The sequence below is a fragment of the Felis catus genome, chromosome E3 (genome assembly GCF_018350175.1).
Source record: "Felis catus isolate Fca126 chromosome E3, F.catus_Fca126_mat1.0, whole genome shotgun sequence".
NCBI lineage: Eukaryota > Metazoa > Chordata > Mammalia > Carnivora > Felidae > Felis > Felis catus.
The window spans coordinates 31,366,493-31,380,262 of record NC_058383.1 but is presented as its reverse complement, the minus strand read 5'-3'; the positions used below and the strand labels follow the sequence as shown (position 1 = coordinate 31,380,262).

Sequence of the window (13,770 nt, the reverse complement as noted above, 5' to 3'; positions counted from 1 at the left end):
ATGAAAAAAACCAAATACATCTACAGCCCAGCCCTGCTTGGTTAAAATCTGAAAACAAAGACAAAATCTTTAAGCAGCTTTGGTACGAATCAATGATGGCAGCTAAAAAAGGAGGCTAAGGATCTCAGAACTATCAAGAACCTTCCACTAGTGGCCCAATTCTTGCTTCCCAAGGATTTGTTAGGAACTGGGCACGGACTGTGCGATCCGACATCGACCGACCCCAAAGACACCACCGGAGCTGCGGGTCTCGCTGCTGTTAGACATGAAAGCCACGGCGCGCGGTGGGAAAAGAAAAGTGTCGCTCACAGGGACGAGAGGCACAGCACAGGAACGTGGTCAATGGCATCACAACTGCAGTGTGGTGACCGGTGGAGCTACTCACCGCGAGGGGGACCACGACGCTGTGCACCTGTAACTAGTCACGCCGTGTGTCAACCACACTTCGATTAATAAAAGGTAACCAATGCTCTACGCCAGCCAATTCCTAACAAACTTAACAATACAGAACACAAGAAAGGGGGACTGTACATGTGAATTACAGCTCAATCCAAAAAACACCCAGGTATTCACACAGAACACTTAGCAGAAAACAGAGCTTTAGTTTTATGATTAGGGTGACAAGACTGAAATCATCACACACGGCAATCTAAGAACAGCTCCCCCTCTTAGCTTTGAAAGCCCTCCAACCCCGCTGCACGGCCCTCTTAGCACCTTGTGTCTCCCAGGAGAGGAAAATGGGTATTTGATCACTTACTAGGCTCCTTGAGGATCACAACTTAATCATCTTGGCGGCATCCCTTCAAGTGCCTAGCCCAGGATCCTGTGTTCTGTAGGCAGGCAAACGTTTGTTCCTTAACTGCTACATATATGTATATCTAAGCAAAACAGATTCCCGACTCCAAACATTCCATTCTAATTCTGCTAACTCACCCCCAAAAGGATACCGAATCTCTTTTTCGCTCCTTTCTTTTTCAACCAGGACACTACTATGTTAACACTTTAAGCCATTTTCCTCCCCACTAAACAAAAGCAAGCGAAACGAGGCTTAAAAATCTGTCCTCTACATTTCCCTAACTCACATGACAGATTTTAATTGCTGTCTTTTCACACAGTACAATTCCAGAAAAGGCGAGAAATAAGCAAAGGACAAAAGAATGCAAAAAGTGATGTACTATCTATGCTAAAGAAAACCTGCCCCAAAGAGAGTTTCCTCCCAAACATTCAACAGTTTCAAAAGCTGCTGCGCCCGGCACAGCACTCTTGACACCTTACTTGTTCCCTAAACCCCCACGCGCCAGCCAACCCAGCATGTAAAATCATAAAACAAGAGCCCAAATCTGGCAGTCTAGAAATCAGCAAGTCAAGAAAAGAAATAACCAGGTAGATCACTCTGTAGCAAAAGTTAACACCCCAGTAACAATACTCTTCCCGGATTTCCTCTGCTTACTGGATGCCATTTACTAGCCCATCAAAGCCTAAAAAAGCCTTAACATTAGAATTGTTATTGAAAGGAAGGCATTTCAGTCTTAAAGAAAAAGAAAAACAGATCATAAGAACCTTATCTATCATCTATCTAAACATATCTATCAGTTTTGACAGGCACTGTTTAACGTAAGAGCTCTTCTGGACGAAACAACTATTACTTTGATTCTGGATCTTCTCCACTCTGGTGGCTCTGAACAGGTCACCTTTGAGAGACTAAGGATTAATGAGCATCCACCAAGTGGTGAGTTTTAGGGGCACTTGGGTGGCTCAGTCAGTTAAGCATCTGACTTCAGCTCAAGTCATGACCTAGAGGTTCAAGGGTTCAAGACCCCACGTCGGGCTCTGTGCTGACAGCTCAGAGCCTGAAGCCTGCTTCAGATTCTGTGTCTCCCACCCTCTCTGCCCCTCCCCTCCTCACACTCTCTCTCAAAAAGAAATAAACGTTAACAGAAAATTAAAAGGTGAATTTTATGATGAGTTAGAGCTCAATCGTTAAAAAAAAAAAGAAAGAAAGAAAATCCTTCCCCTACAAAAAGATACTCAGTGAGGTGCCTGGGTGGCTCAGGCAGTTAAGCGTCCGACTTCAGTTCAGGTCATGATCTCCCACTCTGAGTTCGAGAACCCCGTCGGGCTCTGTGCTGACAGCTCAGAGCCTGGAGCCTGCTTCGGATTCTGTCTTCCACTCTCTCTGCCCCTCCCCCATGCATGCTCTGTCTCACTCTCAAAAATGAATAAATGTTAAAAAAAAAAAAAAAAGATATTGAGTGAAACCCAAACACTACAAAATAGAACATTTCTCTTTAAAATTCCAGTTCCACGACACAACGTGCAACATCTTGGAGACAACTCCTCCTCTGAGGGCCTACTGAGGACTGCTGGTTTTGTTCCATACTGTTTTCACCGGCAGAGTTTTGAGAGGTGCTGAGGACGGGTTGGTGGAAAGAACACTACCCCCCCCCCCTTTTTACAAGCTTTGGCCCTTCTAAAAGGTCCCAGTGCTATGTATGGTCTGAATACCTGTGCTCCCCCTCCCCCAGCAAATTCCTATGCTGAACTCCCAGTGCCCAATGTGATAGAATTAGGTGGGGCCTTTGGGATGCCCAAGAGGTCATGAGGGTGGAGCCCTCATAAAGGGATTAGTGCTTTTATTAAAAAAAAAAAAAAAAAAAAAGTCCCAGAGAGCTCTCTTGCCCCTCTTGCAGCGTCCACAAATGTCAGCAGTTGGCTATCCAGAAGAGGGCTCTCTGGCCAGGCCGGAACGCGGATCTCAAACTTGAAGCCCGCAGACCTGACACCAACAGACTTCTGCGGCTTACAAGCCACCCGGTCTGTACTACTTTGTTACAGCAGCCGGAACACACCAAGTAACCCTCATCACCACCGCTGAATCTGTTTGTCATTTAACAAAGAAAAGACCGACCTGGGTGCAAAGCGGAACTGTGAGTACATTCTATGGGAGAAAAATGTTAGTTTTAATCCAAGTAACCCCCGTCTTCTACATGTTAATTCATTTCAGGGCCTCCACTTTAAAGGGCATCACTTAGCCAATGCACTTACTTGGATCCGTAGGGAATTAAATGAATTTAATGAACTTAAGTGAATTATACTTAATTACACTTAAATGGGTTCCACTTAATGATTCCTTTGGAAACTTGTATTAAATTTTCAAAGAGATCTAAGTAAGGTCAGTACTGAATCCCCAGTTCTGACCTGGGATGGCTAGAAACAGGCATACGTATGAATGAGCCTTCCAGAAAGGTGAATGGCACTTTGGGCAAAAGCATCTTCTTCCTCCTGCTCAAGCCACCACAGAAAGTATTTTCAAAAAAAGAGACAAAGGAAGAAAAAATGAACTTGCCTGTTTTTGGGAGAAATGACAGATATCCATTCTACACACATATATTTTACAAGTCAGTCATTCTAGTGCTCTCCCTCTAGACTCTGTCAAGAGTTCTCCTGATATTTAGTCTAAAAACACACCCACCACAAATTTCAGCTATGGCTTAACAACAAAAGAAAACAGGCTTACCCTCCTGACTATTTCCTCACTACAAAAAACTTGCAAATTTTATGGCTCCCACTTTGTAAATTTCAATCCAAGGCCTAATTTCAACTTTTTGCCTGCTTCTTCCAAGCACAGTTCCTGGCTCTGATGGTGGTCTTTTATGGACCTGAATGGGCTGGAACATGTAATCCAACAGTCCCACGGAAGTATGGACCTCAGTTTAGAAAAACCATTCTCGGAGCGCCTGGGTGGCTCAGTAGGTTGAGCGTCTGACTTCAGCACAGGTCACGATCTTGTCAGTGAGTTCGAGTCCCGCATCTGGCTCTGTGCCGACAGTTCAGAGCCTGGAGCCTGCTTCGGATTCTGGGTCTCCCTCTCTCTCTGCCCCTCCCCCGCTCATGCTCTGTCTCTCACTGTCTCAAAAATAAACATTAAAAAAAAATTATTAAAAAAAAAAACCCATTCTTTTCTAAATTGACGTCCTATGGAAGATTATGTTTTGACATTAATGGGCATTTTGTAGAAGCAGCTGGTAAAGTCAGTAACACCAAAATAGGTTTCTGATTTAAAAAAAAAAAAAAAAGAAAAAACTGACCACAACGTAGGGAGTTTTCCACCAACTTCCCCACACACTTTTACATCTCCAACTTCTAGCAGTGCCACAGAGAAAGGGTTAAGAGTAAGGCTGAAAGTGGCAACTACCAGGAAGAGAAAAGACAGTCCCCAGCATAAGAGGCCGCTCAACGATAACCATCATTACTGACCACTGCTCAAGGATGCCTGTCCTCTGACGGCTGATGGCTACGTAGTCTGGAAAAGGAGCGCTAGGTGAAGCCAAAGTGGTGGTGGTGGCTCCAGAGGGAGGAGGGAGGGCCAGAAAGAGAAAATGGATGGATAAAAGCAATCTGCACGGTAAAGTATGCGGAAACAAATACGGAGCTGGTAATGAACTAGTTTAGGCAGCCAAAATGGCTTGGTCTAAGCAACAAAATAAAATGAAATAAAGATAATAGTAATAATAAATAGTAATAATGGCTGAATTCCCTTATTCAAAAGGAAAACATCAGCCACTCACACAAACAAATAGCAGTCAATGAAGCAACCCAAATCCAAACTGCGTGCTCACACACACACTTTGCTAAAGTGTTTCTCCAAACTTTCTGCTTCTAAAAACAAAACTATAACAAAAGCTGCTGAAAAAACTAACTTCCGAGAGCACTTTTATGACGTCCACTTACCTACGACACGCCACAACACAGAACTCTAAAGAGAAATCAACAATCTACTCTCACTGGCAAATTGCTGGGAACCTCGAAGACCCAGTTCCCAACACCCTGGTTAAAGAATTGGAAGGACAATGCACCTTTTCCTTTCTCTCTCTCTTCCAACAGATACGGACAGTTCCTAAAGTAAGCGCCTTTATGTGGTACGCGTAGAGTTCACTCATTTCACGCTGCTACACAATCAGCTTCTGAAAGCATGCTGCCACTGAAGCAGAATACAGGAAGATTTTAAAGACCCGACTCAACTTGAAACCACAGAAACAAGGTCTACCAACAATGATGAAAACGGCACATGACAACTATTCCGTTCTAACAAAAGCTCAAGTGTATGAACAGATTCGTTACTGACCCGTGAACGGAGAGAAAGAGCGACTTACACCTAGCAGCCTGAATAAGGTGTCCGATCGTAACGCAACGAACATTCTAAACGTGTCACTAAAGAGGCAAGTCCGAGCCCCGCTTTGAGAAAAAGGCCACACCAATCAAGGCAGTTGCCTAACACATGAAGGCTTAAGGGAGGAACTCTGACTTTGTGACACTTTGTGAACTTTACAGGCTTACAAATGCTGAGGGTGAAAAAGATCTTTGTATTGATAGCCAACAGTTTCTGCCGGATCACAAGACTGCAATGCATCTTGGGATTCCTTCAGGACGGTTCCGTGTCACAGATATTTAAAACGTAATTACTGTCTCAATAATAGAAACTGCAGCAAGAGACGCTCTCTCGCCTCGCCCTAAGGTGAAGCGAGAACTCGAGCATTCGCCCTCCCCAGCTCCTCGGATCTCTCAACGTCCCCCCCCGACCCACTCCTGGCCCCATCTGTCCTCACTTCTAGGCCTCGTGGCACTGACCGGCCGCTGGCCACCCCCCCCCCCACTCCGTCCCATACGGTCCCCACTCCCAGCGGGTGACTGCGGCCCCCCGGGGGAGGGGCGGCCCCTGGTCCCGCCGGTGTCCCCCCCCCCGCACGCCGCCCCCGCCCCGCCCGGCTCTCCGTCGCGCCCGGCCCGCGCAGGCCGCCTCCCGGGCCACGGGCCGCCCCACCCAGGGCTGCTCTCGCCCCGGCGCCGCTGTCAGCGCCCCACGTGCCGCCGGGCCCCGCGGGACGCGCCGCCCGAGCCCACCCCACCCCACCCCCGTCCCCATCCCCGGCGGAGGGGGGGGCCCTCCGGACCCAGGCCTGCTGCTCCCGCCCCCGCAGCCCGGCTCCCCCCCGCCCCCCCCGCGGCTGCCCCGCGCGTCCCGGCCCTTTACCCGGAGGACCTCCAGCGCCGCTGCCGGCTCCGTGGTTGGGGGCGGCGGCGCCAGCTGGGGACAGCGGCTGCTGGGTCGGGCCCCGCAGGAAGGACGGCACGAACTCGGCAGCGTGGACGTTGGGCACGAAGGGCTTGGCGTTGACGTTGAGTTGCCGGCTGAAGGCCGCGCTGAGGTGCTCACGCTGGGCCTCGGTCGCCGCCGCCGCCAAGGGGCCGCCGGCGCCACCGCACGGGCCCGGCCCGGGGGCTTCCATGTCCGCTTGGTCCCAGCAGTCGGGCGCCGAGTCGCTGCTGCTGCTGCCGCTGCTGCTCCCGCCGCCGCCGCCGCCGCCGCCGCCACCACTGCCCGGATCCATGATCGGGGGGGCCGTGTGTGTGGTGAAGAGAGGGCGGGAAATGGAGGCGGGGGCGACGGGCCGGGCAGGAGCAGGCCGCGCTGACCCGGCGAAGCGACGAGGCAGAGGGGCCGGGGGCTAGCGACACAGTCCCCGGCGTCGTTGCGGCGAACGCTCCGGTCGCAACTCCGCACTCGCCACGACAACGGCGGCACCAGCTCAACCCTCCTCGTGTGTGCGAGCCGATCTCCTCCCACCCAACCCCAACCACCTCGGACCGCCTCAGCTCCGGCCCCACGCCGGCGCGGATTGACCCCTCCCCGCCACCCGTACCTTCGCCTCGGTAGTTCCTGGCCCTGTCCGTCCCCGTTTCTGGCTATGAACCACGGCTGCAGACGGAACTACGAGTTCCGGCAGCGCCCGCGCGACCCCGCTGCGGTTTTCCCGTGGGCCGATGGGAGTGGGAGTTCGGGGCTCCGGAGCAACCGGAAGCGACTCCGGCTCCCGGCAGGCAGCGCGGGGAGGCGGAGGTCTGGTCGCAGCCCCGCGGCCCCACCTGTCACCGGGTGGGGGTAGGGGTGAGGGCGAGTCCTTGCCTGACTCTTCAGCCGCGGGGTTGGTCCACGCTGCCCTGTGGGGCACAGGCTGCGGGGAAACGGATAACAGTTCTAACGCGCAAAGCAAAGCTCTCGGCTCCTGGAATCCCCTCCTTCTCGCATCACCGGTTTCTGCGTTCTCTGCCTCCCCAAGTCTCCCTACCTTCTGCTCTTTCTTTCCACCTTCCTTCTCCCCGCCCCCAGCCAGAATCTGCCCTACATTTCGAAGCCGACGCTGCGCGTCTTGCGTTTTATGTATTCATTTGGTGGAAGAGAATAAAACCGTGAGACAGTACAACTTGAACTGCAATGTGGCTCGTAAAGCGCTCGGGCCCAGCCTCTGCCCCGGCAGAGGGGATTATTAACTGGAAACTTTGAATGACTCACCGTCTGTTTGACTAGTCATTTAAAGCCTTCACCCAAACTTTTCCATCCCTCCCCTCCTCCCGGCCAAGGGCTTTGCAAATCAAACAGAGGATTGCCATATTCCATGTTGTATCCAGTTGTACCCACCTAGTTAAGATTTTTTCCGGTGCGTCCAGCTTCTTTATGCACCATTAGGTGAAGTGGTTTTCTTCTGAATGATGAGATTTCCTCCAGTATTCCGTAGTGCTTTATTGACTGCCTCTCACTCACCCGGACACTGTGCGTTTAGGTAAACACGGAGGAGGGGAGAAGCAAACCCTTAGGTCAATTACATGGAGTAGGAAAATAACGTTGTTCTGAGTACCTGTTAATTTCCTGTAATTCACCCACGTGGAACCCAAGACTGTGGCGGGGGGGGGGGGGGGAACCTATTGTTGATATTTTTCTCAGAGGAGTCTAGACAGCTTGCAACTAATCTGCCAAAAATTACAGAGTAAAGGCGTAGACGCACACAGAATAGATGATTCTTAACAACCTTAAGGTCCCAAATCTAGATCTAGATATGAATTTAAAATTTAAATATCTGTACCTTAAAGATAAAAGAGGATCCAGCCTAATGAGACAGCTCAAAAACAAACCTGTCAGTTACCTTTCAAAACAAATCCTATGCTAAAGTGGTTTGAAATTGTGTTTAATATTAAACTAGCAAATTTTATCAATGCCTTTTTTTTTTTCTTTAACTCATAACACTTGGAATATCAACTGCTGTAAATGTAAAGAAACCAGAGACCTCCATTATAACAAGGCTGGCTTTAAGTTTATCTTTAGATCTGTGGTCCATACTGCCTGAAATCTTCTGGACATTGATTTCTTTTTTCCCCCACGACAGATGATGTAATCCCCTAATTAATACAAAGGTCAGGTTACAGCCTATTAATATAGTTTTCTGAAGACCTGTTTGGATCTTTCTTAAGAGCATCCCCCTTCAGGGATACCTGGGTGGCTCAACTGGTTAAGCCTCGGGGTCTTATCTCGGCTCAGGTCTCGATCTCACAATTGGCTCCTGAGACGGAGCCCCACCTCAGGCTTTGCGCTGACAGCATTGGGCCTGCTTGGGATTCTCTTTCTCCCTCTCTCTCTGTCCCCTCACCCACTCACACTTCTGTCTCTCTCTCTCAAAAATAAACTTAAAAAAAAAAGCGTGTCCCACTTTAAAGTTGGTATTAAGTGATTGCCCTCAGGTTTACTGAGAAGTTGTTAACAATTGATATAAAAACTCAGACCTTCCTTCATATAAGGGAGACTTGAATTGCTACTGAGTGAGATAAATATTTTTATTTTGTAGTCACAAGAAGAAAATACTGTGTCCAAAATAAAATGCCTTCTCACTCGAGATTGGCACTCCCTAACCTACTCCTTAAAAAACGTCAACACGAGCGTCTGGCTCAAAGAGTGAACCGTACTGTCCTTCAACCTCTTTGTCATTGGACGCTATACTTCACCGTGGACCAGCCACAGGGCACCAGAGGACGGGTCCCTCTTAGGTTAGTTCTTCACGCTAATTAAATTAGCAGCGTCTTAGTGGCTGCGGCTTTTTCTGGAGACAAAGACAAAAACTCCTGAGACCGCAGCTTAGAAAAGCAGTTGATGTCGTTAGCTGCCATGTCCCTGAATAGGATCATCATTGGAAATTCAGGAAAGAATCCACTCCGTTGGTTTTCAGAAGCTTTGACCTGCCAGGGTTGAGGCACTGCTCTAGCGGGCAAGTGGGAGGCTCTTCTTGATAATCGCATGCCCCGTATGATGCACGGCATAGAAAATGTGCTTAACAACCTCTTTACTTCACGCCATGCTTGTTCAAGGTGTGAGTCGTTCCGGGACAGAGAATTCCCGTCTTCCAACGCAAGCCCCACCAGCTGGCGTTTCTAGTAGTCTCTCTCTTTCGCTCTCTGCATTCCTCCTATCCTCCCTTGGTTATTCTGCCTTTAAAATGAATCAGGGTGGGGGCACCTGGGGGGCTCCGTCGATCAGCTCAGGTCATGATCTGTCGGTTCGTGGGTTCGAGCCCCACGTCGGACTCTGCACTGACAGTGCAGGGCCTACTTGGGATTGTCTGTTTCTCTCTCTCTCTGTGTCCCTCCCCACCCCCTTTCAAAACGAAAGAAATAAATATATTTAAGTAAAAAAATGCTTTAATAAGTAAAATAAAATAATAAAATAAAATGAATCAGAGTCTTGGGGTGCCTGGGTGATTCAGTCACTTGAGTGTCTGACTCAATTTCGGCTCAGGTGATGATCCCAGGGTTGTGGGATCGAGCCGCCTTGGGATTCTTTCTCTCTCTCTCTCTCCTCTGTCCCTCTCCCCAGCTCGCACTCTTTCTCTCTCTAAAATAAAAATAAAAATAAAAATAAAAATAAAAATAAAAATAAAAATAAAAATGGGGCACCTGGGTGGCTCAGTGCATTAAGCATCACGCTCTTGGTTTCCTCTCAGGTCGTGATCTCACGGTTGTGAGATCAAGCCCCTCTTGGGCTCTGCCCCAAGCGCTGAGCTTGCTTAGGATTCTCTCTCTCCCTCTCCCTCTCTCTCTCTCTGCCCCTCTCCCTTACTCTGTAAATGAATGAATGAATAAATAAATAAATAAACTTAAAAATAAAAACAAATAAAATGAATCAGGATCTCAGCACCTGCACCTTTGAGTTTCCCACCCAGTACGTTGCTTTGTTTCTTTAATCTGAAAGTTTATCCTTCTTTGCTTCCAAACACGAGGCTGATATGAAAACTCACGGCCATCCCAGGGTTTTAGCAGATGGAAACGTGTGCACACAGCTGGACACTTGAGATGACGTGGGCATCCCGCCAAATGTTTTCTGCAGAAATACAAACACGAGGGTAAAAGCCTGTCCTTTCCAGCATTTTTGCAGTAGCTCCAAAGCAGGAACAACCTAACTATCCATCAACAGGGAAATTACGATTCAATGAGTGATGGTATATCAATACCGTGGAGTAATATGCAGCTATCAAAAAGAGTGTCAGACTAGGTGCCAACGTGGAAATTCACTTCTAGTATATGGTGAAGTAGAGGAGGAACGCTTTGCGTTGTATGTGGAATATGTAGTAAATCAGTGTCTCTAGTACAATCTATGTCTTTAAAAGCATCTAGATTTTTCCTCTCCCTGAAATGTTCTTTCCCCAGATATTCACCTCTCCAGCTCATTGTCGTTCAGCTCAGAGATGTCCTCTGCTACCCACCCTGGCTCTCCACCAACTCACATCACTCTCAACCCTTATACACAGTTTTATTTTTTTCAGATGCCTTATCACCATCTGAAATTCTTTATTGGTTCCCATGCTTACTGCCCATCTCCTCCTTCCGGAAAGTTAATTCCGTGACTGTCTTACTTGCTACTGCATTCCTATCACCGACAACAATGCCCGGCATGGAGAAAGTGATCGGTAGACATTTGAGAGAGAAAGAGACATATGTATCTCTTTGTATGTTGTAAACATTTTTAAAAGTGTGGACAGTTACATATTAAACAGTTCGTGGAAGGTGTATTTGTGAGGTGGGATTGGATGTGGAAAGGAAAGCAGCTAGAAGAAGAAATTGTAATTTTTTACTTCTGTTTTGTGTTTGGGTTTCCCTGCAGGAAGCAAATGGCTTTAAAAAATTCTTTTATTGGGGCGCCTGCGTGGCTCAGTGGGTTGGGCTTCTGACTTCGGCTCAGGTCACGATCACACAGCTTGTGAGTTCAAGCTCCAAGTTAGGCTCTGCGCTGACAGCTCAGAGCCTGGAGCCTGCTTCAGATTCTGTGTGTCCCTCTCTGTCTGCCCTTCCCCCACTTGTGCTCTGGTCTCTTTCTCTCTCTCTCTCTCTCAAAAATAAACCTTAACGAAAATAAAAAATAAGTAAAAAGAAGGCTTTTATAGGCAGGAGGGAGCAGGAACAAGAAAATGATAATAGCAAAAAGGCAGATTGGTTGTGGCAAGTTCCCTTTCCTTGGGCAGATGGCAGGGGTCTGTTAGGCAGAGGACCTCATTAGTGCTGACCCGGTGATTCTTGATTGACTGATTATTAAGATTCCATTTCTGGGAGAGACCAACACTAGAATTAAGACTCATTTTGGTGACATGGGCTTAGCATGTGACTCTATGCTTGGGCTGTTGCCTTATTTATAAAAATAACCATCATGTATGGAAAGAGTCCAACTGTCCATTGACAGATGAATAGATAGAGAAGATGGGGTATATATTTATGATGGAGTGTTACTTGGCAATCAAAAAGAATGAAATCTTGCCATTCGCAACTACGTGGATACAACTGGAGGGTATTATGCTAAGTGAAATTAGTCAGAGAAAGACAAATATCATATGATTTCACGCATATGTGGAATTTAAGAGACAAAACTGATGAATATAAGGGAAGGGAAGCAAAAATAATACAAAAATGGGGGGGGGGGGACAAAATACAAAAGACTCCTAAATACAGAGAACAGGGGCACCTGGGTGGCTCAGTTGGTCAAGCATCCGACTTCAGCTCAGGTCATAATCTCACGGTTTGTGGATTCGAGTCTGTTTTGGGCTCTGTGCTGACAGCCCAAAGCCTGGAACTGGTTCAGATGCTGTGTCTCCCGCTCTCCCTGCCCCTCCCCCACTCATACTCTGTCTCTCAGTCTCTCAAAAATAAATAAATGTTAAAAAAAATTTTTTTTAAATGCAGAGAACAAACTGAGGATTGCTGGAGGGGTTGTGGGCGGGGGGATGGGCTACATGGGTGAGGGGCATTAAGGAGGACACTTGTTGGGATGAGCACTGGGTGTTACACATAGGCGATTAGTCAGTGGAATCTACCCCTGAAATCATTACTGCGGTATCAGCTAACTAACTTGGATGTAAACTTAAAAATTAATTAATTAAAAAAGTGAAGAATAAAAATAAATAAATTTAAAAAAGCATGTGACTCTTGATTTCGGCTCAGGTTACGGTCTGGAGGTCAGTGATATCAAGCCCCTGATCGGCCTCTTTGCTGACAGGGCAAAGCCTGCCTGGGGTTCTCTCTTTCTCTCCCCCTCTCTCTGCCCCTCCCCCGCTCCCACTCACACGCGCTCTAAACAAACAAACAAACAAACATTTTTAAAAATACATAAAAAGAAAAAGAAACCCTAAGATAGGACTTTCTTGTTATTTCATTGGCTCAGGAGCTAATGACATCAGGGGCCCCTACCTTTCCATCCGTCTGCTGGCCTGGGTGTTGGCTTCCTCTCCAGTCTGGTCCCAAGACAGCTGCAGAGTCCCAGAGGCCAAGTCCAGAGAAACAGTAGAGAGCATCTCGACCGGTATCTTCCTTCCAAGAATGAGAAGTTTCTCCCAGAAGCCCTCTAGGAGGTATCTCCTCCCATGTCATTGGCAGGAATTGGGCCAGATACCCATTCTTTTTTTTTTTTTTCAATATATGAAATTTATTGTCAAATTGGTTTCCATACTAGATACCCATTCTTGAAAAGGACATCTCTTTTTACTGTGGTGAAATACACACACAAAAATGCTAAGATTTACCACTATCACCATTGTAAGTGGATACTTCAGTGGCATTAAGTACATTTCACATTGTCAGAGCGCCTGGGTGGCTCAGTCAGTTGAGAGTCTGGCTCAGGTCGTGATCTCATGGTCTTGAGATCGAGCCGCACATTGGGCTCCGCACTAAGCATGGAGCCTGCTTGGGATTCTCTCTCTCTCTGTCTCTCTCTCTCTCTCTCTGCCTCTCCCTGCCCCCCTCAAAATAAAGAAATAAACATTAAAAAAGTGTATTTCACATTGTTGTGCATCCACCACCACCATCCAGCTCCAGACCTTTTTCATTTCCAACCTCAAATTCCATCCCTACTAAACACCAACTCCCCATTCTCCTCTCCCCCGTTCCTGGTAACCACCATTCTGCTTCCTGTTTCCATGCAGGTGCCTCGTGTAAGTGGAATCCTACAGTGAGAAGCACTGTATTATTTAGCATTATATCCTCAAGGTTCATCCCTGTTGTCAAAATTGTCTTCCTTTTTAGCGTTGAATAATATTCTGGTGTGTGTGTGTGTGTGTGTGTGTGTGTGTGTGTGTGTGTGTGTGCATTTTGTTCATTCATCTATCGGTGGACGCTTGGGTTTCTTCCACCTTTTGGCTATTGGTATGAGCGGACAAACACCTGCTCAAGTCTCTGCTTCTGCTGCTTTCAGGTATATGCCTACGAGTAGAATTGCCAAATCATAGGGCAATTCTACGTTTCATTTTCTGAGGAACCTCCATACTGTTTTCCACTAGGCTACACCATTTTGCATTCTTACCAGCAGGGGCACAAGAGTTCCAATTTCTCCCCCTGCTCACCAGCGTGCATTACTTCCCGTTTTGTTTGTTGTAATCATAGCCATCCTAGCGGGTGTGAAATTTTATC

The 13,770-nt window shown here is 47.6% G+C and overlaps 1 protein-coding gene across 5 annotated transcripts in view; it reads right to left on the bottom strand.

Moving 5' to 3' along the window:
* Positions 1 to 7,502, bottom strand: part of GSPT1 (G1 to S phase transition 1) — a 34,492-nt gene extending 26,990 nt beyond the window's left edge. For 2 of the 5 annotated variants that reach the window (XM_045048330.1, XM_045048329.1), the window contains exon 1: positions 6,032 to 6,659. In XM_045048330.1, the coding sequence (XP_044904265.1) occupies positions 6,032 to 6,389 (358 nt within the window). In that variant the 5' untranslated portion in view covers positions 6,390 to 6,659. Of the gene's footprint in view, positions 1 to 6,031; positions 6,660 to 6,701; positions 6,743 to 7,477 lie in introns of those variants that run through there. The other 3 variants (XM_045048331.1, XM_023247000.2, XM_023246999.2) reach the window with 3 other exon arrangements.
* Positions 7,503 to 13,770: the final 6,268 nt, after the last annotated feature.